The sequence below is a fragment of the Motacilla alba genome, chromosome 12, assembly GCF_015832195.1.
Source record: "Motacilla alba alba isolate MOTALB_02 chromosome 12, Motacilla_alba_V1.0_pri, whole genome shotgun sequence".
Taxonomy (NCBI): domain Eukaryota; kingdom Metazoa; phylum Chordata; class Aves; order Passeriformes; family Motacillidae; genus Motacilla; species Motacilla alba.
The window spans coordinates 14,162,448-14,189,051 of NC_052027.1; the positions used below are offsets into that span (position 1 = coordinate 14,162,448).

Here is a 26,604-nt window from a genome sequence, read left to right on the forward strand (position 1 = left end):
TTCAAATTCTATTTTTGTCTATGAATAGGAACAGCATGCTCTGAAATGTCATTTAGTTTCCTTTAAAAGGCTTCCCCGTTGTCATGTAAAATTTCACAAAAAAGAAGCTGTTAAAGTACATGAGCACATTCCTGTTAATGAGGAATCAACCACAATCAAAAAAAGCCAAGAGAGCTGAACGAGGATTTTGTATCTGACCAATCTCCCACAGAACAAAACAAGTTCCCAGACTAGAGTGAAATCCTCAAACTGACTCTATCTTGCCAATGTTTGAAAAACAACATTTTTCCTGAAGAATTCATGTAAGTGATTAAGTTCAAATTGCTCTGCAACATACTAGGAGCTGCAAGTCCAAATTGCCCTTCTGCTTCTCAATCAAACTGGCAAATTCATCGTAGTACAGAGCCAAGACCTCTGGTGTTTGCTCACAGCAGAAGCCCACAAGGTCCAGCAGGGTAGACAGCTGAAAGGAGAGAAAACAGTGCAGAAATGGGTAAGGTAAATGGATCCAGTTCAAGCTTTTACCTTCAGTCCTTTTTACATTAATTTATTGTGAGGCATATTCAAAGCTTCATCTGTAGAGTAACAACCCATGGTGAATATTCTTGAATAGACACAGACTTAAGAAGGAACATGGGCCTTTGAGTGTCCTCTGCCATGAAGTAACACAAAGAGTCTGTCCAGGATCACTCTTAAATAGACTGCCAGCAGAGAAGAATGGTCTTTAACAGAAACTAAGGAAATAGGCTGCTAGGCCAATCCTGTGCAGCAGAAATACTTTCTCTGGAAGGCCTGAAAGGCACAGCTACCAAAGCTGAGAGGATGGCCATGGTCATCTTTGGCTCACTGAAGCAGACTGTCCTGCTTCTTTCCTTTGTGTTTGAAATAACAACTGGACAGAAGACTTTCACTAAATGGCTGCAGTGCTGCTTGTTCTGGTGGAGCAGAGGCAACACCAGCAGGCACGTTTGTTTCTCCAAAACCATTTTTAAGAGACTCTTGGCTCTGCAGTTAATGTGCAAGGATCCCAGGCTCAGGAAAGCCAACTCCCAGACCCACACAGTACTTCAGGTAAGACTGCATTTCCAGTCACCCCTCCTTGCTGACCATATCCTCCCTGTGTCCCACGCTGCCCTGTTCCTGGTACTCACCTGCTCATCACGCTCACTGTTCAGCTCTGGTCTCTCCAGTGAAGCAGCATCTCCTTCATTCCTGGAAGCAATTGATAACCCTGCTGTTGTAGCACAGGACTCAAAAGACAGCAAAACCCATCCCACACACAAGGTTCTCTCTCCAGAAATCAAAGAATTACACATTAAAAAGATTTCTTTGGAACATATTAGGATAACACCTGGTGCTGTTTGGGACTTCTTCTCTTTTAGACTTCTCTGGACTCAAACACAGAGCACCTCAGGTAATTCAGCCTAGAGTCAGAAGCTCATCTGTAGTCAGTCCCCCAATGTTCAATTTTTTTCCAAGCAACAGGTTGTGCAGTGTGGTCAAGGGATCCACAAATAGGCATTAACAAGGAATTTGGGATGCCTTTGAGAGCAGCAGCAGGTGAGCAGCACTGCACAGGCTGAAATACCAAACACCACAGTATGCAGAAGAGAGTTTTAAGTTCCTGGATTTGCCCAAGATGTGCATGAACTCAAAGGCAATGCCTTCCTGTCTTTGTTTCACTCCAGGCCTGAATTGAAAGCCATGTTAAATTCATCTTTGCTACATTTTTTCTCACCTTTTTAATGCCACACTGCCTATCATGGAAACAGCACCAATAATCCCCATTTGTTTGTGGTTGGGAACCGTGCTGGAGAGCCATTTCCTGATCACCATGTGCATATCATCCTGAAAAGAGACACAGACCATGTCACCACAGAGCTACTCGTGTGCATCACTCACAGTTCTATTGGCATCTTCACTTAATGTCATCTCCAAGGGCTACAGAGGGATGGTGCACTAGGATTTTTTGCTTAAGGATTTTTGCTTAAGGAAAAATTAAAGAATTTTTGCCTAATGTCAGGCACATTCTGACATTTATTATGAAAATACTGGTCCCAACTCCAAGTAAGGTTGTAAGCAGCATTAAAAGTGATTCGGTTTGACTTTGCTCTAACTACGACACAGAACTACAACACAGACACAACTGGTCCAGGTTTCAACTATAATTAATAGAACAGTATGTCAAAAAAACAGCAGATGGTCTCAGAGCCTGCCACACCCAAACAGCTGCAGAGCTGCACTTCAAAACACTGTCAGCTTCAGGAGGCTGAGGGATGGAGCAGTTTGTGGTGAAGGTCCAAAGACAATCTGTGCAGTGCAAGGAAAAAGTCCTAATCTACCTGCAGAGATCCTCATGTCTAAGAGGCATCAGCTTAGAAGAACACTCAGAGAAGGCAAAGAGGAAGCTGGCTCTGAGGATACTGATTTCTTTGGTGACCTACCCCTGGAGTCTTCAGTATCAATGAGGATAAGAGTCAAACTGCCAACCTTGGATCTCCACAGTTATAAACTCTCAGCTCAAAATAAATTCTAGACACTCCTCTCCTTCTTTTCACAACTTCTAAGGGTGACAGGCAGAACATCCTGATGGCAAGTCCTGCTGCTTGGCTGTGTTGCCAAGGCAATTTTCACAAGTCACACATAAGACTCAGGGTGGGAGGTGGGGAAATCACTGAGGAAACTAGTTCAGAATGGAGCTAAACCTGCCATACAACTGGGAATTTTGGCAGTGAAGAGCTCCAATTTAATAGGGTGAGTGGGAAGGACAAAATGGCTGTAGACGTGCTGTTTTACATGCCACAGACCAATCAGAAGGAGAGGAAGAGCAGTTTTCCTTTATAGGCTCAAGCTAGCATGTGCAAACATACCTACAACTACAAACTACACAGGGACTCAAAGAAAGACAAATAGTTCTAATTTCTAAGAGCTGAACTTTATGAATGGGAAGATTTTAAACCCTGAAGTCTCTGTTGTGGAATAAATATCTTTGAATTATTTCTTTGTCTGCTCTGCTCAAGGATTCAGAAATACAGACAAAGGTACCACCACTGATATGCTGCAGCTGAGTCACGCAAGGTATCATGTGCAAGATGAAGGTGGATTTAGACACACCAGGTTTGAAGGCTTCTCGTGTTTAAACCAGAGGCACAAGAGGTGTGCCTCTTCACAGCAGAGTACTCTGCTCTGTGCAGTTCAGTTCTTCTAACAAGAGAGTCTTTGTTGTCTCTGGTGTGCAGAATTTAAGTGGCTGAATCAATACAAACATCTCAGGGGGGAAGCTGAACTGTGCTTTCTGAAGGCTTCCAAGTGATGGAGAAACAGAGCTGTGCAAGGAGGCTGCTGAATTTACACTTTTGCAAACCTTCAAGGCTCAGCTAGACAAAGCAACAATCAACATGACACCATGCTGATGACAGTCCCACTTTGACTGGGAGGTTAGATTAGGGACTACTATGAGTACCTTTCCAACAACATGTCTAACAACTCTGCCTTTCTCAGATGTGCAAGAGAAGGGAACCTTTCTGGGAAAGATGAGAGGCACAGTCACTGTGATAAGCCCTTGATACCAGGGTGGAAAGTCTAGAGCCACAAGCTGGTTTGCAGACACTTGAGAAGAAGAGAATTTTAAGCTCAAGGCAATCCTGGCATCAAACCCTGTTCACAGATGAACTTCTTCTGCTAGTTAACCTAGCAGAAGACCCAAGGCACAGATTGAACAACTTTCTGTTGTGTCTCTGCTTACCTGAATGTAGCTCCCTTCTTGCTTCTGGCTGAATGCTAAAGTGCTGAGGATGTAGAAAAGCTTCCGGATCTGGCATGGATTCAGTTTCTGTGTAGAGTCTAAAATGGTCTGTAAGAGAAGCCACAAACAAGCTCAGAATATCAAGAATCACTTTCCATATTCTCAAAAAAATTCCACTGATTGTCAACCTCAGGGAAGATAATTAACTTTACCTTTTTTGTACACGCATGAAAAAGCTACATTCAGATTAACCAAATATAAATGCCAGATTATTGCTCTGGCCTTAATTATGGGATTTTATTTTATCAGAGGCTGAATGGGAAGAATAATTTGGCTACCATAAGCATTTTGGGAGTGCTCAGGACAAGTGACAGCTGTCTATTTTCTATCACAGCCTTGGTCACAGGATTCAAAGTATTTGACAAGCAAGTAATTAAACAAGTACTTTCATTTAACAATCAACCAACTAAACAGCAAAAAGTATACAGCTTTCCCACAATGTATAATTAAATCACCAGGAGCACCAAGATATCAGAGAGGTGTGGGAATACCCACACTCACCCTCTTCAAGGGCTCTTAAATACAAGCTGTCCTTAGGCTACAAACCACCACAGATGGGGGAGTGTTCAATGAAGGTACTGTTACATGCTTGCCTTGCTGTTTAGCTCTTCCCTCAATCTCCACTTTTACTACTTTCGGAAATAGGTAATTGGGCAGGTCTGACCCTGCTTATGATTCTTAAAATTCAGCAGTCCATTTTTTTTCTCCCCACTGAGTACTTTCTTCTTTTAAATTTCAGGATATGTCTTTTTCCATCTCTGCAAGCAATTTTGTCTTGGGACTCAAATACTGGCTGAAGTACTGTCAGTTTTTCAATAGACGCAATGTGCAGTCCACAAAGGGCGCAGGTTTTTACCAAGTTTTGAAATAGCTCATTTAAACAAAGACAAAATTTCCACTGTAGGCACCATTCCATGCCTGTAATTTAAGCATTGTCCAGCTAAAGGAAATTATCTATCTCAATTTCTCCTGTTAAAAATTCATACAGTCCTATCTTACAGCTCACACTTTGACAGCAGTTGTGTTTCACTTCTGACCACTGCCTTTCTCCAGGCAGAAAAGCTTTACAGGTACAAGTTTTTCCAATACCAGAAGTAGTGGCCTATTCTGGATCTGAGGCAAAGTGGTGTAAGGGCCCCACAATCTAGTATAAACCCAGAAAAAGCAGATACCTTCACAAAGGTGGCATAGCGCATCAGCAGGGACGTGTGCAGTACCACCAAATCCGTGAGCACGTCCAGAGAAATGTCCAGTTCTGTCTCACTTCCACTGCACACGTGAGTCACCAAAGCACTCACAACCTCCTAAGGAAAAAGCCACCAAAATTTTGAACCACGGTGAAATATCAACAGAAAAATGTCTGCCTTGCGCTGCTCATATGAACTATGTTGATCAAGTACAGATAATCACAGAAGTCTTTGTGTTTGAACTCAACTTGCTACCAGTCTTGCTGTGATCGTTCCCCATCTTCTTCTTGGCCTACTCTTTGGCACAGACCTCTCTCCAAAGGCTTCCAACTGCCTGAAACCCTGTCCCCTAAAGGATCATACACTCTAGAACAAAGTGCAAACCTGAACAAAACAGCTGCCATCCATCACACTGTACCTGCTGGCAGTAGGAGTCGAAGGCTGCAAAAGCTTGTTTGTACATGCAGCTGCCAAAGGAGACCACAGCTGGGTGTGCTGAGTGCAGAAATGTCTGAGCAAGGGCTAGGATTGAAGGGAAGAAGTCTTTGATAACCTGAAATACAGACATCATGAAAGAGGAGATTACTGTTGCTTGTTTTCAATATCAAACATATCCGATGCTGAGGAAAGCTCAACTCCAAAAAACCACATGACAATTACAAGAGAGGACGTGTGCCTTGGGACACTGATCTGGACTAAAAATTGTAAAAGAGAAGTACATGAACATTACTGGAAAGGTATAAATAATGCAGCACAGGGCTAAGTCATCATCTGACAAGATTTTTGAGAGATAAAAGAGAGAGTCTCAAAGCAGGATCAGCACTGACCGTTGAATGGTTTTGGAAGGCATTCTGCACCAGCTGTTCTGGCATGCAGCCCAATCGGATTTTGGTCCTCAAAACCTTCTCAGTTTGTTTCCTGTTCCTGGTGTTTGTAGAATGGATTAGCAGCAAAACTATCAGATCCAGAACCTTTCAGAGGAAATAACCACCACTCATTATGCTGAAATATTAAACAGTCCAGATAACTCCAAGTCAAACCTTGAAGTCTAAACTAAGAAGAAAAGCTCAGAAAGTCCCAAGAGTCACAACTGAAATAAAACCTTATGAGTACAACAGGACAGAATTGAAGCAGGATAACTCTGTTCCTTAACAGAAGGGACAGGGATGAACCTGAAGGAAGGGATGAACTAAGAGTTACAAAGAAAATGGATGGTTGTTATACTTGGAACAAGTCCAATACCAAGAGAACCATCTATGAAACATCACCAGCAAGTTTCTGGTCCAAATACAAAAATCTCTTAATCTACAACCATGAAGAAAGCCCTTGAGAAACCAAGAGAAGAGGACACTTACAGAGCAGAACTATTACCTTATGGTCAGACACAGATGTGCTGTTCTCAATAGCCTGAGAGGAAAAAAAAAAAAAGCAAGCTGTTAGGCTACAGTACAATACTATATTCCAAAACCAAATCATAAAAGATAGACACCAAAAGTCTGTAACACCCTGCTCACAGATTTATCTCCTCTACAGCAGGATTCCTATCAAAGTCAGAAAACTGGATCGTGCCATCAACAGAGACTCCAGAAGCTATTGAAGAAATAGCTGAAAACTGAGTTTGAACAAGGATATTCTCAAATAACACGAGGCTTGAGAAAGGAACTGAGGTACTGAGTAATGAGGACAAGAAACAGCCTTATGGTTTACACTGAAATGCAATTTAAATTTAGCCTAAAATCAGCTGAAAATGATTTCTAGCAGGACATATTCAAGCACCTTAAGGCTTCACACAGCTAAGCTGCAATATATGGATATACATTTTTCCTCTCTTGCAGAATGAAATGTGTATCTGTAAAATGAAGGGCTAACATTTGTCTTTTAATACCACATGTGGTTACAAGAAAGGCTCAGGCTCAATCAGGAGCCCAAATATATAAGGGCTCCTTAAAACAAGGACTGAAGCATGGATCTTACCTTAATCCATGCTTCGGAGACATCTTTCTGAAATCTTACAGCTAACTTGATGACATCAAAAAGTAGCTTCACACAGTTCTGGCTGGTGGTTACTTGGCTCAGGGAAGAACTGCAAATTATCAGAAAAGAGGAGACTCAGTCCCTGCAAATACTGTCACGGAAGGAGCAAGGCAACCCAGCAGTCACAGCAGTTACTTAAAGCAGCCATTGTCCAGAGGGAATGCTCTGGCAAGGAGAGGGAGTATCCCAAGAGGTAAACAGAATCAATGGAAAACATACTGGAGGGAACTTAAAACAGATAAACTAGTAGCAACATTATTATAAATGAAGTTGCTTATCCCCATGCAGACATGGAGGCAGATGGCTCAAAAGGAACTACATCCATGGCAGGGGAAGCTGGCTGGGCAAAGAGTGACAAATGTATTGCATTAGTACCAAGAAAAAAGGAATAAAGGTGTCTGTGCCTTTCCACAGGATAAATTAGGCTCATGTGTGTAGCCTATTGTACCAGAGAGACCAGAAGAGGAACAGTTTAAGTTCTCTTGTCTCATCCTACCCTCGGAGAATCAAGTAAACTTGTTTAAGTACCTGGCCTGGATTTGGCTTTTAATCTTCTTCTGGGAACTGTGAATCTGCAGGGGCAGAACACACGAGGATAGATCCAAGCTCTTACGAAGATCAGAAATCACCTGTAAAGCACAAATCCATGCACAAGTCACTGGGACAAATGAGGGAAGAACAGAAAAAGCTGAGGAAAATAATAAGCCTAAAATTACAAATCAAAACTCAAATATTTGTAAAGGTTCACAAGAATTGAATCATGCCCAAATTTAATTTTTTAACTTTGAAAATGAACCAGCAAAACTCTTCTCTTTGCCTCTTCTCTTTTGCATGTCATACAAAAAAATAGAATTTTTTAAGACCTACTCTGTGAAATTCCCACCTATATCTGCTTTACATTGCTGTGAACTGTTTTTATACTGTTTTTATTCTGTTTAGCAGCTGAGCAAGATACACGACAGCCTCGGGAATTCTGGGACATGCAAGTTTACCAATGTGACTGCTGTTCAAATGCAGTGTACCAGCACAGACTGGCTTCCATGTCATAGGCACATTCTTTTTTACAGGGGTCTCTCTGAAAGGTTTGGGCAGATCACAAACCTCATTTGGCTTAGGCTGAGGCTTCCTCAACATATGAAACAAAGTGTGTTTGATGGCTCAGCAAGGCTGGCTTTGATCCCTGGTAATATTAAAATTTTACTTGAAAACATTAAAAACATACAGCTCTGTGTGTGAAGCAACTTCCCTCTGTTAAAACACACACACTGGTGTGGAAAATACATACTTCATTATGAAAAAGATACTGTACCTCTACTGCATCTGCTGCCTTAACATTTTGGAGGATGAATTTTACCACTACAGGCAAATCTTCCAGTTTTACAGAAGGCACAATGGTCATGGCAGACTGTCGCACCTGAGGAGAGAGCAACACTCCATCAGCTGGAAAACAACGCTCCACAAAAACATAGTTATGCTAGTGGGAAGGAATCCTTGGAGACTACAGCCCAGCCTTCTGCTCAGAGCAGGAATACTGTCAATACTAGATCAGATTCACCTTGGCTTTGCTGAGTCTTGAAGGATGGAGGAAACCTCCAATCTCTGCCACCTCTTTGATAATTTATGTCAATGCTGCAGACCCTAACTAGTTTTTCCAAATGTCCAACCTTAACCTCTTGTTGTGGCCACTGCCCCTTAACACTCTTCAACAGGAAGAGCTTGGCTCCACCATTTTGTAACTGGCTTTCAAAAGGGAAAAGTATGAAGAATGTGCAGCCTGCTATGCAGCACCAGCCTTTTGAGACTATGTAAAACACTATGCACTCAAATGAACTGATTTTATTTTATTCATAAGAAGCCCAACTCCAAAAAGTGCAGCAATGCAACATATCCAAAAGGTACAAGGCACATCATCATCTCTTCTCCTTTATCAGCACTCTGCAGCGAAAACCTGTTTAATTATTTAATCACCAATCTGCCTTTCCTTAGAAAATAACAGTCTAGTCTGGTCACTGTACTTAAAAAAGATGAAGTACTGACAATAAGAAGGTTCAAGACAGGCAGTAAAAAATTACTGCAGCAGGACAAAGTGCTTCTGCATTTGCTAAAACAGCTGTGATTGAAATTCCTGGCTGTTACAGTAGGAATTCAGAAAACTTCTCTCTGCTCCTCACTGAACCCCTCATACATGTTTCAAAAACCAGCTTTAGCTTCTGACCTCTTTCCAACTTCAGGAGCTCAGGACTTTTGAAAGCCTACAGGAGCCAGATTTAACAAAATACTGGGAATGAAAGAGAGTTCCAGCTCTCATGTTGCTAAGCAGGGGCTGGGGTCTGCTGAAGTGCTCAGTAAAAGCTCTCACCTCAGCCACAAGTTCTGCATCAAGATCCAGACGAGAAAGGGCATCCAGGATTGGCACTGTCAGCCGTCTGCCCTGCTTCAGCAAGCAGCTGTTACACAGGGAAAAGAAAACAAAGGGTCCTCTTAACAAAACCAACCTTTTTTGTATTGTATAATTCCAGTAGTTTTTGTGGCCACTGCAAAAAAAAATCTCTGAAACTGACAACAACATATGCCACTGGCATTGTGGAAAACATGTTCCTTAAATTATTACTCTTCATGTAAGAACTGCACCTGTCTTTAACAGCCTCATGGACTTTCCCAAAACTCACGTAATCATTCTTGGCTGACATCACAGTTTCTTACAAACTTTCTCTAGTAAGAAGTTGTACTTAAATTTTGTGAGTTGAAAAACAGCTCATCTGCAGCATCCTGGTAACTCTGTGCTCCCTAACTCATTAGAAGTAACGGGTTGTTTTCTGCATCAGAAATGGATAAAGGCCATGGAGAATATGGAAATAAGTATGCCTTGCTGATACAAACAGCTTTCAAAATACACAAACAGAGAAAAGAGAAGTCTGAGGAGTTTGATTAGCATAGGAAAAATGTGTGGAGCTTTTTATCTAGAAGCTGAGGCAATACACAGAGAATGAAAACGCCAGCATAAATGTAAGTGATCTGTGCAATAATAAGAACTAGAAACACTTAGACTACTCAAATTCTTGTGCAAAATGAATACATTATTAAAGACAGATGTAAGGACTAGACTATGGCAGTGCTCCCTGGGAGGATAACTCTTGGCATTAGGTCCCCCAGTTGTTTGGATCAGTAAATATGCTTGAGAAAAGTATATAAAATAGCCAGAAAGTTCTGTTTCATGCACACATTTACTGTGTTGTGGGTCTGGGGTTTTTTTTTTATTAATAAAAACCATGTTGGACCCTTACCACAGCAGAATCCAAGACATATCAGAAGCTGTCAGTAGTAATATCCAAGTGACTGATAATACACTATCCAGCAGAAGTAGGGAGTACTTAACTGGATGCTACCTGTGCTGCCTCCAGGTAGTTAAGAGTTTAATAATAATTTATATAAAAGCAGTTTTGGAGCATTGTCTAAATGCAATGTCTTTTGCTGGATTGCCTGTGCTCTCTTTAGGAGCATAACAGTACAAATGGAATGTCCTAAGACAGTGGTAGGTGTTCCCAGATGCTCCAGTTAACAGGAACACAGCGCTGACTTAATCCTTCAGTCAGCCCCAGAGCAACCTGCATTAATGCATCTTGTCCTTTTCTGCTAAGTGCAAGGGGGAAAAAACAAAACAAAACAAACCCTCCCAACCAAACCATCCATACCTGAGCTCTCTGGCCACCTCACTTTGCTGGGAATCCTCCAGGATCTCAGGTAAACTGGTGATAATATCATGCTGGATTGGTACTGGAGAGACACTAACCATCTGCATTAACTTCCTGACCAGATCCTGCAGACAAAAAGAGCACTGGTGAAATGCACAAATCTCTCAGCACAGCAATATTATGCATCTAAGGTCCCTCAGTGCAACATCTGCCTGAGTTTGTGCCAACTGTCCCTTAACTCACTGTCCTGCTGACATGAAGCAGAGCATAGATTTCTGTGGAACAAGGGTATTTTACAGCTAGGATATAAAGATCTTGGTGAGCAGAGGAAACTGGGACACACAACAAGCTTCCCAGTGTTTAGTACTTCAGTAGAGAGTAACCCACAGAGACCAACTGACTTAGGGAAAGAAGGAAAAGAATTACCAGAGCAGGAACAGAGAATTCATCCCCACACGCTTGCAAGTATCCAGTACCTTGTTAAAATTAAACTAGAGGGGATTGTAACTTCCTGCCACCAACAGCTTTAAAAAGGGGTCATCTGTGTGAGTACACATGCACAGATACAAATTTGTGTAAAAGACTACTTACAGCAAGGAAAGAAGAAAAATAGTAAAAGATGTTCAGATGTCACTCAAGGCAAACGTAACAAAACAGAAAAAAATTAAATCTCTCCTTCAGCATGTGAATACAAAAACAACATCAGTTCTCATCAGCACAATAATTCAATCTAATCCCACCTGAGAGGCGCTCCAAAAGTTGTTTGGAAAAAGCATATGTGTGACTGCACCTCTGGCACTCACCTGGCTGTCAAGGAGCCTGTCAAGCCACTTGAACTGATTGATGATGAGCCGGGGGAAATTTGTTCCAAAGGTGCCCACACTGAAACAGCAGAAAAGGTACACAGCTTAGTCACACCTACAGACTCAAAAGCTCTGCTGCTGCTCAGCAAGAACAACTAACCCCATCCTTAACTGGTCACTAATACATAGAAAGAACTTCACTCTTCTTACAGTTTGACAGGAGACAAGTGTAACAACATCCATTTTTCAGAATTCCCAGAGGATTCACAGCACAATTAACAGCTTATCAGTTTTACATCCAAGATCCTTTAGAATTCTTGAGTGAAAACAGTTCAGACCTTGTAACTGTCTATGTTAAACCCTCCTCAAACAAATTTCAGTCTGAGACAATTTCTTGGACTACAGCCCTGTGAAGCATTTGTATCCTGTATTTCAGCACTGGAACAAAAATTGCAGCAGGAACAGCCTCAGCTTCTTCCTCCCCCTTGGCCTGCCCCACTAACTCTGCAGTGAGCATCCAGGGCACAGAAAGAAGAGATGAAGTGGTCAAGTCTTGCCTGTGTTACACCTCAAGATCTCTCACTCCACTGTGGTGTTCTACATTCAAAAACCAATAGATGCTCTTTCAATTTCCCTTGTTTGAACACAACATAATTTTAAAAGGAGATCTGTTTGCATCTCCCAGCCTCCTAAAACTCTGCCAGCAGCCACTTCCATCTTTTTTTTTTTAATGATGAGACACTCTATAGGCCCTCTGCTGAAATAATTCATAAGCTTGTGTCAGTAGCTGTGAAAAGCACAATCAATCAATGCCCAATGTCTGCATTTCACCTTCTAGAAATTTGTCTTCTGCTCTATGGACTCACAAATTTAAGGTCATGGTACCTCACAGATTATTTTACACAGGTATGAAAAAAAACCCCACATCAGTGCAAACTGCCACTCAGGTAAATCTGAAGTAACAGCTAAAGTCAAACAGCTGGTGATTGTCCAAAAGAAATTTCATTTCAATGCAGAGAGAAGCCAGTTTATACTCACACATCAAAAAAGAATTCAGGGATCTTTTCCAGCAACAGTGTTATGACAGCAGGCTAAAAGAAAGGAAAAAGACAGTGATTAACTGGCTGTGCTGTGGTACTGCACCAAAACAGACCTTTCAGAAAAGATGAAATACACACAGAGAATAAAATACTTGAAAGGTTCAATAAGTATTTCCTGTATAAGAAATCGCTTGCCTAATGCCAGAAATGAGGCACACAGCCTGTGAAGTGAAAACCACTTTTCAGAGGGTGGTATAAACTACCCACACAACCCAACAGAACATGGCCACATGGGCAGGGTGTACAATTCCTCTGGGCCAATGAACCTCTCTTTCTCTGACCCTGAGCTGCTCTTCACCACACAGAAACCAAAGCATCCATTTTAGATAAGTTTGAAAACAGTGCCCAGCTCTAGCACTTTAACATTCTCCACAGTGGAAGTGATTATATCTCATCAGCATTTCCTGTGGTTGACCTGAGCCATAATCTGTCATTCTGCCCCTGTTCACCTGTAAGGAGTGCCTGGCTCTGTGTTCCCTACACCTTGCAACTATTTGAAGACCATGAAATTTTCCTTAATCTTCTTGTAAAACTGAACAAACCCAGTTCCCTCTGTCTCTGCTTTTCTGCCATGTGTCTCAGGCCCTAAGCATCTTTGTGTCTCTACAACAACAAACTGGACACTATTCCAGATGCAGCCTCGCCTGCCTCAAAACCAGTTCTATTAATCCTTTACTTAAGTAAGCAAAATGTTCCCTACAATCAAAACCATTGTAAAGAGCAAGCTAAGGTTCACATACCTGTAAGGTCTTAATCCCAAGAAGCAGTTTAATGAGGCTTTCACAATATGAGTGCACCAGATTCCTGAAAGATGAAAGATTCCACCACGGTTGTGTTCAAAAACATGCTGGGAGAACAGACTGTAGCTCTTCCCATTACTGTTTTTTTTTTTTTTAAACGACATATTATGACTCAAGATAGCCCATGGTAATCACAGACACACAAAAAGATTTACAACTGCACTTCAGCTCTGAACCAGCTCACTTTCTACAAGACTAGAAATGTGAAAGTCTGTGGTGAAGCTGTATCTCCTGGGGAAAAAAGTCTCAAAAAGGAATTGACCTTCACCAGCCCTGGCAAATTTTTTTCATAGTATTTGGTTGTTGCCATAAAATGCCATGGAATCCAATGTGTGCCATGGACAGATAGTAAATTCTGTGACTTAACACTTTAAACTCCCTGCTAATTAGCAGGAATAGATGACACCAGCCATCCTTGGTGCCTTGGTGTGCACCAGCTGGAGCCTTTGGCTGCACTCTGATCAATGTCACAGCACATCACCAGAGACTGGCTCTGACTGGAGGGGAAGGCAAAACACATTTTCTCTACCTCGACCCCTCAGTCCGTACAGGAGTGCACGGCAAGAGGCAGTTCTTGAACTGGTTCCTGTCCTTGATGTGAGATTCCAGGCCACTGATGAACTGCTTCACAACCTGCAAAGCAGAGAGAAGTTATCCACCCTGAAGGGACACCCCAGTCAACTGCTGTCCCTTAGGATGCAATTTGCTAGCAGATGATGAGAACAAGGAAGAGCTAACCAGGGAACTGCAGACAGAAACTGTGATGGAAGGAATGCTGGGTAATAAGTGAATGCTAGTCTAGACCATTTCCAGAGGAAACAGTGATTGTTCTGCAAAGTAACTCTAAAGCAAGTGTCTCACATTTTACTTTGATTTAAAAAGGCTTTGCCTTTCTTCCTGTTCAGCTGAGATAGCAACATTTAATGTGACAAGGGCTGCACCCAAAAAACATTTGCAGTCAAATCATTGGCCTCAGGACCTTCACCCTGGACTTGCTGTCTGGGGAGGAGCACCACATCACGGCAGTGTAAATGCTGCCAGCTCCCACCCAACAAAAAACCAAACCCCGCTTCCACCAGAAAGCCATGCAAGTGATTTGTCTGCTCTAAGAGTCTTTGTCTATTGAATAATATTGCCAATGAAAATCACTTTGGCAGTCAGAAAAACTGTGGGACTAAAAGGCTGGAACAGCAATACTAAGAGAACTGGAAAATCTGAACCACAGAAATCCAAGACTTTTGTATGGGACTAGCGGGGACAGGCAGCTGCATTTGCAGATTTTCCTACTCTGCAAACAGCTTTAAAGGTGACTCCTGCTAAAGTTACTTACAGCTGGGTAAGTAGGGTGCTTCTCCAGGGCCAGGCAGAGCTTCTTCTGGAAAGCTATTTGATCAACAGCTAAGGAGACAGTTTAGAAAGGAAATAAAGAATGAGACACAGTCTGTCCCTACAACATCATAACAGCTACCCCAAGTACAAGCTTCAAGCCCATCCACCAACATTTCTGCATTTGCTCTATTGAGAAGTCCAGTTGGCAAAAGCCTGAGTGGAATCAGCACTTGTGCTTTGTCTAGTCAGGGCTGAGAGCAGCATTGAAGACACTGAATACAGGACTTCCTGAAGGCCTTGCCTGAAATGCCACATTTGTTTCCCCATTTCAGAGCTCCTGCCTCTGCAATTCAATACTGTAATCACAGATGCAGTCTAATATTTTTCTATATACCTCCAATAATCTTTCAGAAGTCTTAACAGGTATACACCCAAAGAGGTGGAATGATGAGTTTAGGTGTTGCTGATGTTCAGCAGGAACAAGAGGTATATAACAAATAAGAGGCCAAATGAGGGTTTGCTTGAATTTTGAAACAAGCTGGCTCAAGCACTTTTGTGCTGCAAGTAAAACACCTCATTACTTTGTACTATCCATCCTTGCAGGTTTTGATCCAAATCAGAAAGAGCAAATGTTGAACTCATACCTATTTCATTCTGTCCCTCCCCAGCTTTCAGCACAATTCCTGATGTCCTGAGGAGCTCTTCAAAGACTCCCTCAGTCTCCAATCCACAGAAGGCAGAAGCATTTTCCTTATCAGAACTCCGTGACTTCTTCGTTTCTGAGAAAACAAGACATGCTGCATCAAATATAGAAAAGATCAGCAGTGTCATTAACAATCAGCATTATCAAAACTGCCACTTTGGCCTTGCCCCTGCTTGGCAGCTGCTGCCTCTATTAATGGGTCTTCACCCCACTAAGATGACACGCAAGCACCTACTTGGCAAGTCAGTCTCGCAGCTTTCTTCAGAAGCATCAACTTTTGACAATTTCCTTTTTGAAACCATGGTAACAAAACCTTTGTTGCTGCCTAAAAAAATGCAGGAAAAAGACAAGTGTTTTATTCTTCTCTTTTTTTAAAGCAGATCTAGAATGTATTAGTGAATAGCAAAATGACAGAAATTGAGAGTGCTCAAAGAAAGACATTGCCTGGGTAACCAATATTACACCCCCTTTTTCTGCTGTGCAGGTTGAAATTTTAGAGCTTGCCATATTTAAATAGTGAAATACATCCCTTTTTCTAAAATTCAGTTCCTCATAAAACAAGGCCTTTCATTCAGACACCAGGCAAACAAAATGGCAAATTAAAGTGAGCAACTATGAGGACCCAGATTGCATCCACTGAGCTGAACTCAAGACCCTCTCTACATGCCTGGACAAAGCAACAAAGGATTCACAGATGGATGCTCATGGGCCCAAACACTTTAAGTGACCCTGTTTGTGTCCCTAACCATGAATCATAGCCAGTGAGCTCTGTCAGCACACACCTCCATCTCACCCATCCTCTTCTGGGGGGTGGCAACAATTAAAAAGAAAAAAAAATTGGACTCACCTTTAGAACTTAAAAAGTTATTAAAAAAAGATGCGTGCACATCTCACGCTAAATTCCAACTGCTTGGCAGAGGCTGGTAAAATGAGTTACTTAAAATATCAGCATGGAAGTGGAACAGTTTAAAAACTAAAGTGCAATGAGCCTTCCACAGCTGTTTCAGGTGTATAAATACCTGAAAGATGGGTGCCAAGGAGATGGTGCCCAGCTCTCTTCAGTGGTGCCCTGTGACGGGATGAGGAGCAATAGCTAAAATTAAAACATGAGAAGTTTCACTTTGACATGAGCAAAATCTTCTTTAGGTTGAGGATGGCAGAGCACTGGAACAGCTGCCCAGGGAAGGTGTGGGCTCTCCCTCCCTGCAGACACTCCAGACCCACCCGGACCCGTTCCTGTGTCACCTGCCCTGGGTGACCGTGCCTTGGCAGGAGGCTGCCCTGGGTGATCTCCAGAGTTCCCTTCCAGCCCCAGCACCGCTGGGATTCTGTTCTGTTCTGTTCAGCCCAGTCAGGCTCAGGCTGGCCCCTCTCCATCGCACCGACTGCCAAAGGCCGGGCAGTGCCTCAGGCGGCCGTTTCACCTCCTCAGCTCAGCCCAGCCCAGCTCAGCTCAGCTCAGCCCAGCCCAGCCCAGCCCAGCCCACCTCACCTGAGCCGAGCTGAGCTGAGCCGAGCTCACCTCCCGTCCTCTCCGGGCAGGGCAGGGCAGGGCAGGGCAGGACACGTCGCTGTCCCCTCACGCCGCTGTCCCCTCACGCCGCTCCCGCCACTCGCGCTCGAGTTTCCCGCCAGCGGCGCGCGCTGACGCCGTTCCGGCAGCGGCGGAAGGGCCGGTCCCGGTCCCGGTCCCGGAAGCGGAAGCGGGCGTGCGGCGGCGGCCCGGTGTCGGCCGGAGCCGGGCCCGAGGCGGCACCGCCGCGATGAGCGAGCCCGAGCTGCTGCTGGACTCCAACATCCGGCTATGGGTGGTGCTGCCCATCGTCTTCATCACTTTCTTCGTGGGCATGATCCGGCACTACGTGTCCATCCTGCTGCAGAGCGACAAGCGCCTCACGCAGGAGCAGGTGTCCGACAGGTCAGGGCCCGCCTCAGCCCCGCCCGCCCCCGCTGCCCCCGGCCCGGCCCGGCCGCTAACGCCGCGTGTCTCTCTTCCAGCCAAGTCCTGATCCGGAGCAGAGTCCTTCGGGAAAATGGAAAATACATTCCAAAGCAGGTACGGACCTGCGCGGTCGGGCTTTACAGGGATGGCTGGGAAAGGAGCTCAGGCGCGGGGCTCTGGCCGGGCAGCGCCCACAAGGGCCCGCGGGGTCGGACGCTGCCGGGTCACCCCTGGGCCACAGCAGGGTCCAGGAGTGCAGGTTCCTGGGAATCTTGGACACAGCACCGCCGGATATGTCTTTTCCTTGACATTTGTGTTAGCTGTCACTGCTCGATGTTTTAACTGCATGCTGACGTGAGATGTGCCTCCAAACTGCTGCGTTTGCAAGCACACAGGGATGTAACGCTAGCTTGGGATAACTAGGTGGTCATACAATGTCAGCTGAAGTGTTTGCTAAACTAAAAATGCATTGCTCGTGTTGGCTCTGTTGGTACCAAGTGTGTATTTTGTGAAATCCAGAGGTCACCTGGGCAAGTGAAAATGTTCCATGCATCAGTATTGGTGCTCCCCCAGCACAAAGAATTTGCACAGAACACTAAAAGCTCTTTAACTAACATGAGTTTCTCTTCAGAGAATCCTTATAATTACTTTAAGAATTTTAGAAAGCCAGAGATCTGGTACTCTGGATGCAGAAAGATGTGATGAGCTTTAGAACACACAGACAGTGAGGCATCTATCCCAGGAAGGTGTGTTGTGGAAGAACTCACGAGATGTCTGAATGTCTGAGCAAGAACTAATGCTTCTGTCCTTTTACTTTTTATGATGTTGGCATTGTCTTTCTCTGCTTTCAGTCTTTCCTATCCCGGAAATATTTTTTTAATAACCCCGAGGATGGATTTTTTAAGAAAACAAAAAGAAAGGTAGTGCCTCCTTCTCCAATGACAGGTATGTTAAGGTACCCTAACAGCAGCCAGGCAGAAAAACCTGTCGGTGTCTGCTGAGGGTGGAAGGTGAATCAGCTTTGCAGGGAGCTCAGGCAGTGTGAGGGAGGGGGTGGGAGTGAGATCCCTCTTTTGGGTAACAGAAACATTAGATTGCTTCATGTTGCTCAACTTCAGCCTTGAGCTGCTGGCAGCATCTCAGGAGACCTGACCTCCTCAGGGTAGCCAGGAGTGGTAGTCCTGCTCTCGTCTCCTTTTGCCAGTGTTTTGCTCCAGCTCCCAGAGGATCTTCTCTAAAGTGATTTAGTTTAACTAATGTATACAGCAAAATAGGAGCTTGTCCTTCCTCTCCCCAGGTCAGCTCACAGAGGGGTCGGGCAAGTTCCGAGATCTGGGGCAAGGGATGGGGTCAGAGACAGCACAGAACGCAGCACCTCCGTGGCAGCAGCCACCACCACACTGGCTGCTCATCTCATTTTGCAAAGTATTGCCAGCAATGGAAAACTGTAGATACTGGGATAGCAGTGTTGTCTCACGCAGTTTCTTAATTAAATTATCTGACATGTAATGACTTGTTTCTCTTTATTGTGACGTGCTGCTACCTCACATCCCGTGTATGATTTGCAGATCCTACCATGCTGACAGATATGATGAAAGGGAATGTAACCAATGTTCTGCCTATGATCCTCATTGGTGGTTGGATCAACATGACATTTTCAGGATTTGTCACAAGTGAGTGTCTGGAGTAACATGGGTTTGGCTGTGTTTCTGAAGATGACCTTGAGGCTCTGAGCTGCATCAGAGGTTTGCTCCTGGGCCTGAGAGCAGTCAGTTAGAAGCAGCATAAATTCGGCTTGTGGCACTGCTGCTCTTCACTCCACAAACTGCACAGATTCACTTGTCCCATTGCAAAGGGTGGAAATTGTTTTCTGAGTGTTGGTCATGGTCTCAAAGAAAATAGCTCGTGTACTTGGGAACAACTGTAGGGACAAAACCAGTATTTTATTAAAACTGCCCAAAATTCAGGTTGATTCGGGGGATTTTCCTCTGAACCTGTCCAGGGAATTGGTTACTGTGTGGAATGTACACATCAAAAATACTTAAATTCATAATTCTGGGAGGGGTTTTTCTGTACTGTTAATGTGATAACTGTTTCTTTAACAAGGGACATTCCCTTTCACAGTCACTGAAGTAATACCTGTGAGGGTTTGGTCATCTGATTCAGTTTTAGAAAATCTTTTCATGTTAAAATGAATACAGAACCGCAGCTTTTTCAAAAATTCAAGTTAACTTTCTATTGTACACATTGCACTCAGAGTACATCAGAGGTAGTAAAAGAGCTACCTGCTCCCTTTGCCCTGCGCTTTGCAATCATGCAGTGTCACTTTGTGAAACTGGGCTTTTTTATTCTTTACCCTGCAGCAAAGGTCCCGTTTCCCCTGACGCTGCGTTTTAAGCCAATGCTGCAGCAGGGAATCGAGCTGCTCACTTTGGATGCGTCCTGGTAAGTCCCTGTCCTCAGCAAGCAAGGTCCAGTTCCCACGTGGAAAATGCTGAATGTGTTAATAGCCCTTGGATGGTCCGTGTGTGCTGCTGGAATGAGGTCATGAGCCAGCTTTGAACTGACAACAACTGTGCTTGTTCTGATTTGTCAGGGTGAGCTCTGCTTCCTGGTACTTCTTGAATGTGTTTGGACTCAGAAGCATTTATACTCTCATCCTGGGCCAAGATAATGGTAAGGCACTTGTCATTTCTGGGAACTGGCTGCTCCTTCTATGGGATGTTGTTTGAGGGAGGCTGGGGAGAAGATTTTTAAGTTTCCAGCCAAGAAGCTCCTGCATTCTTCTCTCGTTCCTGTGAGGTTACTTACTGCCCATGGGCCAGGTTTGACATCACCTGCAGCAAGTACTCAAATCTCCTGCACCAGCCACTGGCTCATAAACTTCTGTGGCTGTCAGCCCAGGCTTGCTTTCCCATCAAATCAGTGTGCAAAGGTTTTGTGCTCAAGTTTGTTTTATTTCTAGCAAGTACTGGTTTTAAGGAAAACTGTAAAGATTTCCTAATGTTAGATGTGGGGCAGGACAGATGTGAATTGGGAATAGAAAACTATTTTCCTCCATTTTTCTGCATATTTTATGTAAATCTGGCTAAGACAGAGCAGGTGGGAGCAAGATGTCTTGTGAGGACTCCTGGCACAGCAGTGTTGCATTCTGGCTGTTGCTGCAATGTTCTCATCTATGGATAAAAACCTTCCCAACTGCACCATGCTCCAGGGAATGCTGTTTAATAGCACACAAATCAACCTCTCATTCCTCATTTGCAGCTGCAGATCAGTCCAGGGTGATGCAAGAACAAATGACAGGGGCAGCAATGGCCATGCCAGCAGATACTAACAAAGCATTTAAGGTACAGTATTTGCCACCTGCACTCCTGTTTGTGTGAGCCTGCAGGGTTGTAAGCTGCGTGTAACTCATCTCCATGTGTTGAGTAAGGGAATTGCTCTGGATTCCTGTTCCTAAAATTAGAGCTGACAGCTTATGAAGGCTGTGGGAGTTGCTCTGGGTCTGGCAGAGCCCAAATACCCTGAAGTAAACCTGACAGATCAGTCACTGCTGGTACAAAAGCTGAATTTATGTCCCATCCTCTGCTTTTGCTGAGGAAGGGTTTTTTTTTTACCTTGAGGTATAGTTCCAAAGCAGAAGCTGGCTCTCCAAAAGTCGGGTTAATAGTGCAGCTGAGCATGAGTCCAGCAGGCACCTGATGGAACTTGGGTAAGAAAATCAAGTCAGCCAGTCAGTTCAGTGGAAAATCCACCAGGAATTTACTGTCTTGCAGTTCTCCTAAAGCACTGTCCATAGGCACTTGCTTGTTAGACTGCCTGTGCCTTTCACAGGCAGTGTTTATGGCCAGCTTTATGCACAAAGGACAGACCTGGTTTCTGGTTTTGTGTACTGTAGAAGAGGTTTAGCCACACATCATCTGCTGCCTGGGAAGTTGGGATGGTCTGCTCCTGCAGTTTGTTTTCAGTAACCTTCCTGGTTAAAAATCCCACACTAGCCAGGCAGAGGCTCAGCCAGGCAAGAGGATGGCTGCTGTTGGCAGCAGTGCTGGAGCACTGGCTGTCTGCCACACTCAGCACTGAGGTGCAATTCCAGCCAGATCTGACTCCACTTCCACCCAGTACTGGCTCTCCAGAGCATTTCTGCCAGTTCAGCCTTGCAGGGACCCACTACATGTTCCAGCAGAAACAAAAGGGGAAAGCCCACATTGCAGAAGAAGTGTTCTGGCTAAGAAATACCCATCTCTTGCTGGACATCATGTGACATGGTTTTTTGCAGGCCTTGTGCACAAGTTTGTAATCAGGTGCAAAATTTTTGGCCTCCTATACCTGTTGTTATCAAGTAACTCTGAACCAAAGAATTACCTCACTGCAAAGCACTTGGCCCACCAGAACAGAACTGGCTGTTATAGAAGCCATGGACTGTTCCAGAAGGTTAGAGGGTTGGCAGAAAGTAGACAATGTAGTTTTTCTAATTTCTATGATGCAACTTGTATTGAGCAACTAACATCTAATTAGGCATAAACCACTGATTTCAGAGAGTTGATGGATTGCCAGGTTTTTCATAGAAATCAGTGTTTGTTGCAGTTTTTAAAGCAAGTGCTGCTTTCTGTAATTCTTGTCAAACTAATGCTGTGGGTGCTTTGCTTTCTCTGCTTCTGTTCACTGCCAATGCAGACGGAATGGGAAGCCTTAGAATTGACAGATCATCAGTGGGCCTTAGAAGATGTAGAAGAAGAGCTCATGGCAAAAGACCTCCATTTTGAAGGCATGTTTAAGGAAGAACTTCAGACCTCCATCTTCTGAATTTAAGAATATGCTTTTGTCACTTCTTGTAAAAGTTATTTGAAATCTGTTATCTAGAACTATATAATGTATTTTAGCAAGGCTGCAATTAAAATAAAAACATCATGTTCAGAACTGCAGTACCCTCACTTTGCTTTGAGCCCACAGACACACATACACACTATTTCCCCATTAATGGAATCCTTCTCCAGTCCATTTGTAAGCACCTGAGTGCCCACACAGCCTCTCCTGCCTGCAGGCAGGGTATTGCAGAGAGTGCCTGGCTGTTATTTACTGGGCCAGGTGGGATAATAAATGCTTGAGCTGCCCACCTTGCACTGTAGAGAACAGGGAGCAACTGCTCTTGGCTTATCCCTCTATAGAAACTCTTCAGACATCTTCCCCAGGGAGAACAGTCCCAACCTAGAGAAATGCTTTGTAAAAAGAAGCTCTTCCATACTCGGGCTGTTATTTATTTCCCCTTTCTTTATTCTGAGCATCTTTTTCTCACGGTCAAACTGTAAATCCTCTTCAAGGCAGGAGCTGAGCTAGGACTGTGACACCGATTTTCTGTCCTCACCAAATACCTTTCCAGTGAACAGGGAAGCTGCCCCTTTGCTTTCCTTTCTTCCCACAATGGTTTTCACACCATTTTGGGACCAGCCCTTCACAGCAAAGCTGAGCAGCTGCTGTTCTACATTAACCCTCAGGAGCTCCAGCTGAGATCAAGCTCCTCTGCCCTTACACTGTAATTTTGGCATGAAGGCTTCACACCTTCTCACCAGGGTTTCACAGCCCACCTTGACCTGCAGGACTGGGACAATCCCACACACAAACCCACTGCACTCCCTCAGCATTTTCCAGCCTGCTCTCAAAAGTGTGTTCAGGTTGCCTTGAGGAGGAAATAACAGAGGCTGCAGGACAACTACCTCAGTGGCAGCCCTGGTACCCCTGGAGAAAATGGACAGAAGGAAGACCAGGACCTCTGAGGCATCTGCAGAGGAAGAGGAAGGATGAAAACATAGCTGAAGCTGCCCAGTGCCACAAAAAAAGCAAGGACAGCTTTGCTAGAGCACCAGGTGCCAGCAACCCAGCACTGCAGGGAGAAAAGGCAACCCTGGAGCAAAGTGAACCCTCAGCTGTACAGAGCTGTGCCCTTAACAGCTGATTTTCTCCTGGATCCCCACTGGCTCTGCAGGACTCACTCTCCCCCAGCCCAAATTTCTCCTAGAGCACCAGGCATCCCCACAACCAGCAGTCCTAGACCATGTAATGAAAGTTGAAAATACAACAGAACCCAGTTTCAGTGCAAACCACTCTTTAATTTTCCTCTTTGTACAACAGAGCCAGCCACTTACAAAGTGCTAGTCTAAAAAACAGTCTGGTATTACAGCACACACACACCAGCCAAAGCCCAGCAGCTCCGAGGCAGAGAAAGCAGAGCTGGGCTGCTTGTTCTGCAGTACAACAGAGTCTGTTCAGGATCTGAGATTGAACCCCACAGATGCATTTCTCAGTGTCAGCACAGGCAGGGAGGCGAGGAAGAGGACAAAGGCTACTTCAGATTGATTTATCTTTTAAAAAGATCTTTTATTGTCCTCCCTTTCCTCTATTCCCCATTTTGGAATGCCCACATGACTTACTTTCAGGGTAAAACAAAAAAATGCTGATTAGCATAATTTCAGTGCAGTGCTACAGCTTAAAAGTTGCTTTTTGCATGCTCCCCTCAGTAATAAGGAAAAAAAATTCAATATTAAGAGTTGCAAAAATAAAAATAAAAACTAAACAGCAGAAGCAACTAAGCTATTGTGATCTCAAAATTTAAATTTTAATGCTTTGAAGATAATTCCACAAGGGAGAATCATATCAGCAGCATGCTGGCTAGAGACAATACCCCCTCCTCCTCCCCATCACTTTCCCGTGCCCGGGCAAAGGGCTGCCTGGTGCTGCTCTCCCAGGGTGCAGGCACAGGCACGCTGCAATTTCAGGCACTGCCTGTTGCCCGGGGCTGCAGAAAGGTGGGGCTGAGGTGGCGAGTTTGGAGTTAAATGGATGAGCACTGCTGACCACCACCACAGAAGGTGATGGCCAGCACTGAAGCCACAGCAGCTGTAAGCACATATTCCAGAGGGAACAAAAAGCACACTGATAGCCAGTCTCAGCCTTTCATTCTGCCAACACACTTGGATCTAAGAAGGAAAAACCCTCCTGTTTGGTTCACTACCTTGAGCTAGATGTTTCCCTAAAAAAATACAGGCTAAGGCTCTGGAATTTTTCCCATTTTTCACATGGAAGACCAGTTCTCCACTGAGACTTACAGGAATCTCTTTTCAAGAAAGCTGGACTTGAATCCTAAAAAGCAGCACGCAGTAAAGCACGACAGAGGGAAGAGCATTTGCCAGTTGTGACTGGCAAAGGATGGAGCAGAACCACTGAACAGCAGAGGCAAACAGGACCTGGGACAGGACTATGACACCTGTAGCCCCACAGAGGGTGATCAGATGAGGATGCAAAAGGCAGCACTCAAGGGTGGAGGAGGGCTGAAAGAGCAGTCCAAAAAAACCAAAGTTGCAAGAGAAAAGGCTGAAAACTCACACAATCCATTGCACTGTTCTATCACCCATACAGGTGACAGCTCTGGGGACACAGTGCTGAGCTTGGCTGGAGACATAAATGAGCAAAAAAGGATAAAAATGCTGTCACTGCACAAACCATAGGAGAAATGCTGGCAGCAGAAAAGTGCTTACAGAGCAGCCTGGAAGTGAGGGGTGTAGGAGATGGAAAAGACAAGAAATCCTCAATGTTGTGGATGGTGTTTTTCTGCAGAAGAACAGGAGCCAGAGCAGCTGTAACCTGCATCTCCAAGGGGATCAGCCTGCACACATGCCACACCACAGGCAGGTATGATTCACTTCTGGCCAAGATTCCTGCATCACTGGATTCAGTGTTCACATGAAAAATGCTGAGTCAAAACTGCCCAGGAGAGCCTCAAATGCATCAGTGAAAGGATGCAAGCAGAGAAACATTTGCTGCTTTGCCAGGGGACCTAGGTACAATGGCAGAGACTGCAACAGACCAGATGTACAAAGATTTGAACTGAGCTCCAGAAAGGGTGCAGGAGGCCTCCCTGACACAAGCAGGGCCCAATAGCAACACCAGAGAGTTGGCAGGAAGCCCAAATGCCGATTCACAGAATCGTACCCACCACTCTCCTCCACGGGCCCCTCCAGGCTCAGCTGTGCCTGGCCTCCAGCTCAGGCTGTCCTCTCCCAACCCCAGCTGCAACCCTCAGCCCAAGAACCACAGCCCCAGCCCCTGCCTCTAGCCACACAGCTCAGCCAGATTTTAAAAAGAACTTTATTGAAGCTCCAATATATATTATTTTTGGCCTCTAAATACCCAAGTGTCAGCACCTATTCCTGGCTCTTCAGTGCTATTCTGCAACCCCCAGCACCGAATCTCTCAGTGCTTGATTTTCTGCTTGACCCCTACAGAAGGAAGAAAAATTTTCAGGCGCCTCAGGCATTGCTTTACAAGAGCAACCACTACCAAGGTGGCTGAGTGCTGGAGGTGGTGCTTAGTTGGTATCCATGCCATCACACTCTTCTTGGGGAGCAGAGGGGGCAGAATGTTCCTCGCTGTTTCGGCGCTCATAGAACAGCACATACGCAGCTTTTGTCTACCGAACAGAAAGAAAACCCATCTGAAACCATCCACACAGCTTGGCTGCAATGTCACACCCAAAGCAGGGAACCACACTCTCAGCACAGACCTGCAGCAGCCTAAAGCCAAATACTCACCACTATTTGGTCTTCTGAAGCCACCGAGACGCTGCTGTCATCGAAGTAGTACCACTTGTTGTTCACCTTGTTCTTCGCGTAGGCAGTGTCTGTCAGGGAGGAACTGCAGCTCAGCGTGCTGGGGAGGGCCAGCAGGGAATGCACACCTGGGACACTGGGACTCCAAGCATGTGTGCATGGGAGGGCAGGAGCCAGCTTTGGCATTGCCTGCCCCAAGCCTAGTTAACCAACATGAACATCTACAAGATGCCAGCTGGCCCAGCTAGTCTAGGACCAGGTTCCACACACCAGGCTTATCCCTGCATTTTCACTGGAAAGAAAACTTTTCTGCTGCTAATGGATCTGATCTGGTTCTTGCAAGAATCCTCACTCAAGAATGAAATCAGAAGTCCCTCAACATCTCTTCCAGCCAAGACTTCTGTGACTGTGATCTCCAACCTCAGAACGTGACCCTCCAGCTAGGAGAGTTCATCATCCTCTCGTGGTAAATTGCTTCTGGGTGGTTTTACAAGTGTCACCTACAGCATGGATCTGCACGGACACCTGATGCAGGTAACTCACCTACAGACACTTTTCATCTGTGCTGCAGCAAAACCAGTTACAGAAAACACATCATGTACAAAA

At 44.7% G+C, this 26,604-nt stretch overlaps 3 protein-coding genes across 5 annotated transcripts in view; 1 reads left to right on the top strand and 2 right to left on the bottom strand.

Annotated features, from left to right (window-relative positions):
* The window catches only part of FANCD2 (FA complementation group D2), a 35,722-nt gene extending 18,633 nt beyond the window's left edge, over positions 1 to 17,089 (bottom strand). Inside the window, exons 1-22 of one of the 2 annotated variants that reach the window (XM_038148629.1) lie at positions 16,976 to 17,089; positions 16,473 to 16,522; positions 15,689 to 15,778; positions 15,395 to 15,529; positions 14,752 to 14,819; positions 13,951 to 14,054; positions 13,362 to 13,425; positions 12,560 to 12,612; positions 11,522 to 11,600; positions 10,719 to 10,843; positions 9,386 to 9,473; positions 8,336 to 8,440; positions 7,555 to 7,655; positions 6,967 to 7,075; positions 6,364 to 6,399; positions 5,820 to 5,963; positions 5,411 to 5,545; positions 4,978 to 5,109; positions 3,746 to 3,853; positions 1,739 to 1,848; positions 1,152 to 1,212; positions 338 to 463 (exon numbers count right to left, since the gene is read on the bottom strand). In XM_038148629.1, the coding sequence (XP_038004557.1) occupies positions 338 to 463; positions 1,152 to 1,212; positions 1,739 to 1,848; positions 3,746 to 3,853; positions 4,978 to 5,109; positions 5,411 to 5,545; positions 5,820 to 5,963; positions 6,364 to 6,399; positions 6,967 to 7,075; positions 7,555 to 7,655; positions 8,336 to 8,440; positions 9,386 to 9,473; positions 10,719 to 10,843; positions 11,522 to 11,600; positions 12,560 to 12,612; positions 13,362 to 13,425; positions 13,951 to 14,054; positions 14,752 to 14,819; positions 15,395 to 15,529; positions 15,689 to 15,755 (1,950 nt within the window). In that variant the 5' untranslated portion in view covers positions 15,756 to 15,778; positions 16,473 to 16,522; positions 16,976 to 17,089. Of the gene's footprint in view, positions 1 to 337; positions 464 to 1,151; positions 1,213 to 1,738; positions 1,849 to 3,745; positions 3,854 to 4,977; positions 5,110 to 5,410; positions 5,546 to 5,819; positions 5,964 to 6,363; positions 6,400 to 6,966; positions 7,076 to 7,554; positions 7,656 to 8,335; positions 8,441 to 9,385; positions 9,474 to 10,718; positions 10,844 to 11,521; positions 11,601 to 12,559; positions 12,613 to 13,361; positions 13,426 to 13,950; positions 14,055 to 14,751; positions 14,820 to 15,394; positions 15,530 to 15,688; positions 15,779 to 16,472; positions 16,523 to 16,945 lie in introns of both variants that reach the window. The other variant, XM_038148628.1, reaches the window with a different exon arrangement.
* Positions 17,090 to 17,124: 35 nt separating this feature from the next.
* EMC3 (ER membrane protein complex subunit 3) lies at positions 17,125 to 22,315 on the top strand. The gene is made up of 8 exons (XM_038148633.1): positions 17,125 to 17,371; positions 17,452 to 17,509; positions 18,247 to 18,340; positions 18,964 to 19,068; positions 19,759 to 19,840; positions 19,992 to 20,071; positions 20,660 to 20,742; positions 22,073 to 22,315. The coding sequence occupies exons 1-8, from the start codon at positions 17,217 to 17,219 to the stop codon at positions 22,199 to 22,201; spliced, it is 786 nt and encodes a 261-aa protein (XP_038004561.1). The 5' UTR covers positions 17,125 to 17,216; the 3' UTR covers positions 22,202 to 22,315.
* Positions 22,316 to 23,481: 1,166 nt separating this feature from the next.
* Positions 23,482 to 26,604, bottom strand: part of USP4 (ubiquitin specific peptidase 4) — a 33,937-nt gene continuing 30,814 nt past the window's right edge. For both annotated transcript variants that reach the window (XM_038148631.1, XM_038148630.1), the window contains 2 exons: positions 25,981 to 26,069; positions 23,482 to 25,859 (listed from right to left, as the gene is read on the bottom strand). In XM_038148631.1, the coding sequence (XP_038004559.1) occupies positions 25,758 to 25,859; positions 25,981 to 26,069 (191 nt within the window). In that variant the 3' untranslated portion in view covers positions 23,482 to 25,757. The remainder of the gene's footprint in view (positions 25,860 to 25,980; positions 26,070 to 26,604) is intronic.

Excerpts from the sequence above, each read along its gene's own strand:
- EMC3 (XM_038148633.1), top strand. The coding sequence starts at position 17,217 with ATGAGCGAGCCCGAGCTGCTGCTGGACTCCAACATCCGGCTATGGGTG. Across the intron at positions 17,510-18,246 it reads GAAAATACATTCCAAAGCAG|TCTTTCCTATCCCGGAAATA; the intron begins GTACGGACCTGC and ends CTCTGCTTTCAG. Across the intron at positions 20,072-20,659 it reads CATCCTGGGCCAAGATAATG|CTGCAGATCAGTCCAGGGTG; the intron begins GTAAGGCACTTG and ends CCTCATTTGCAG.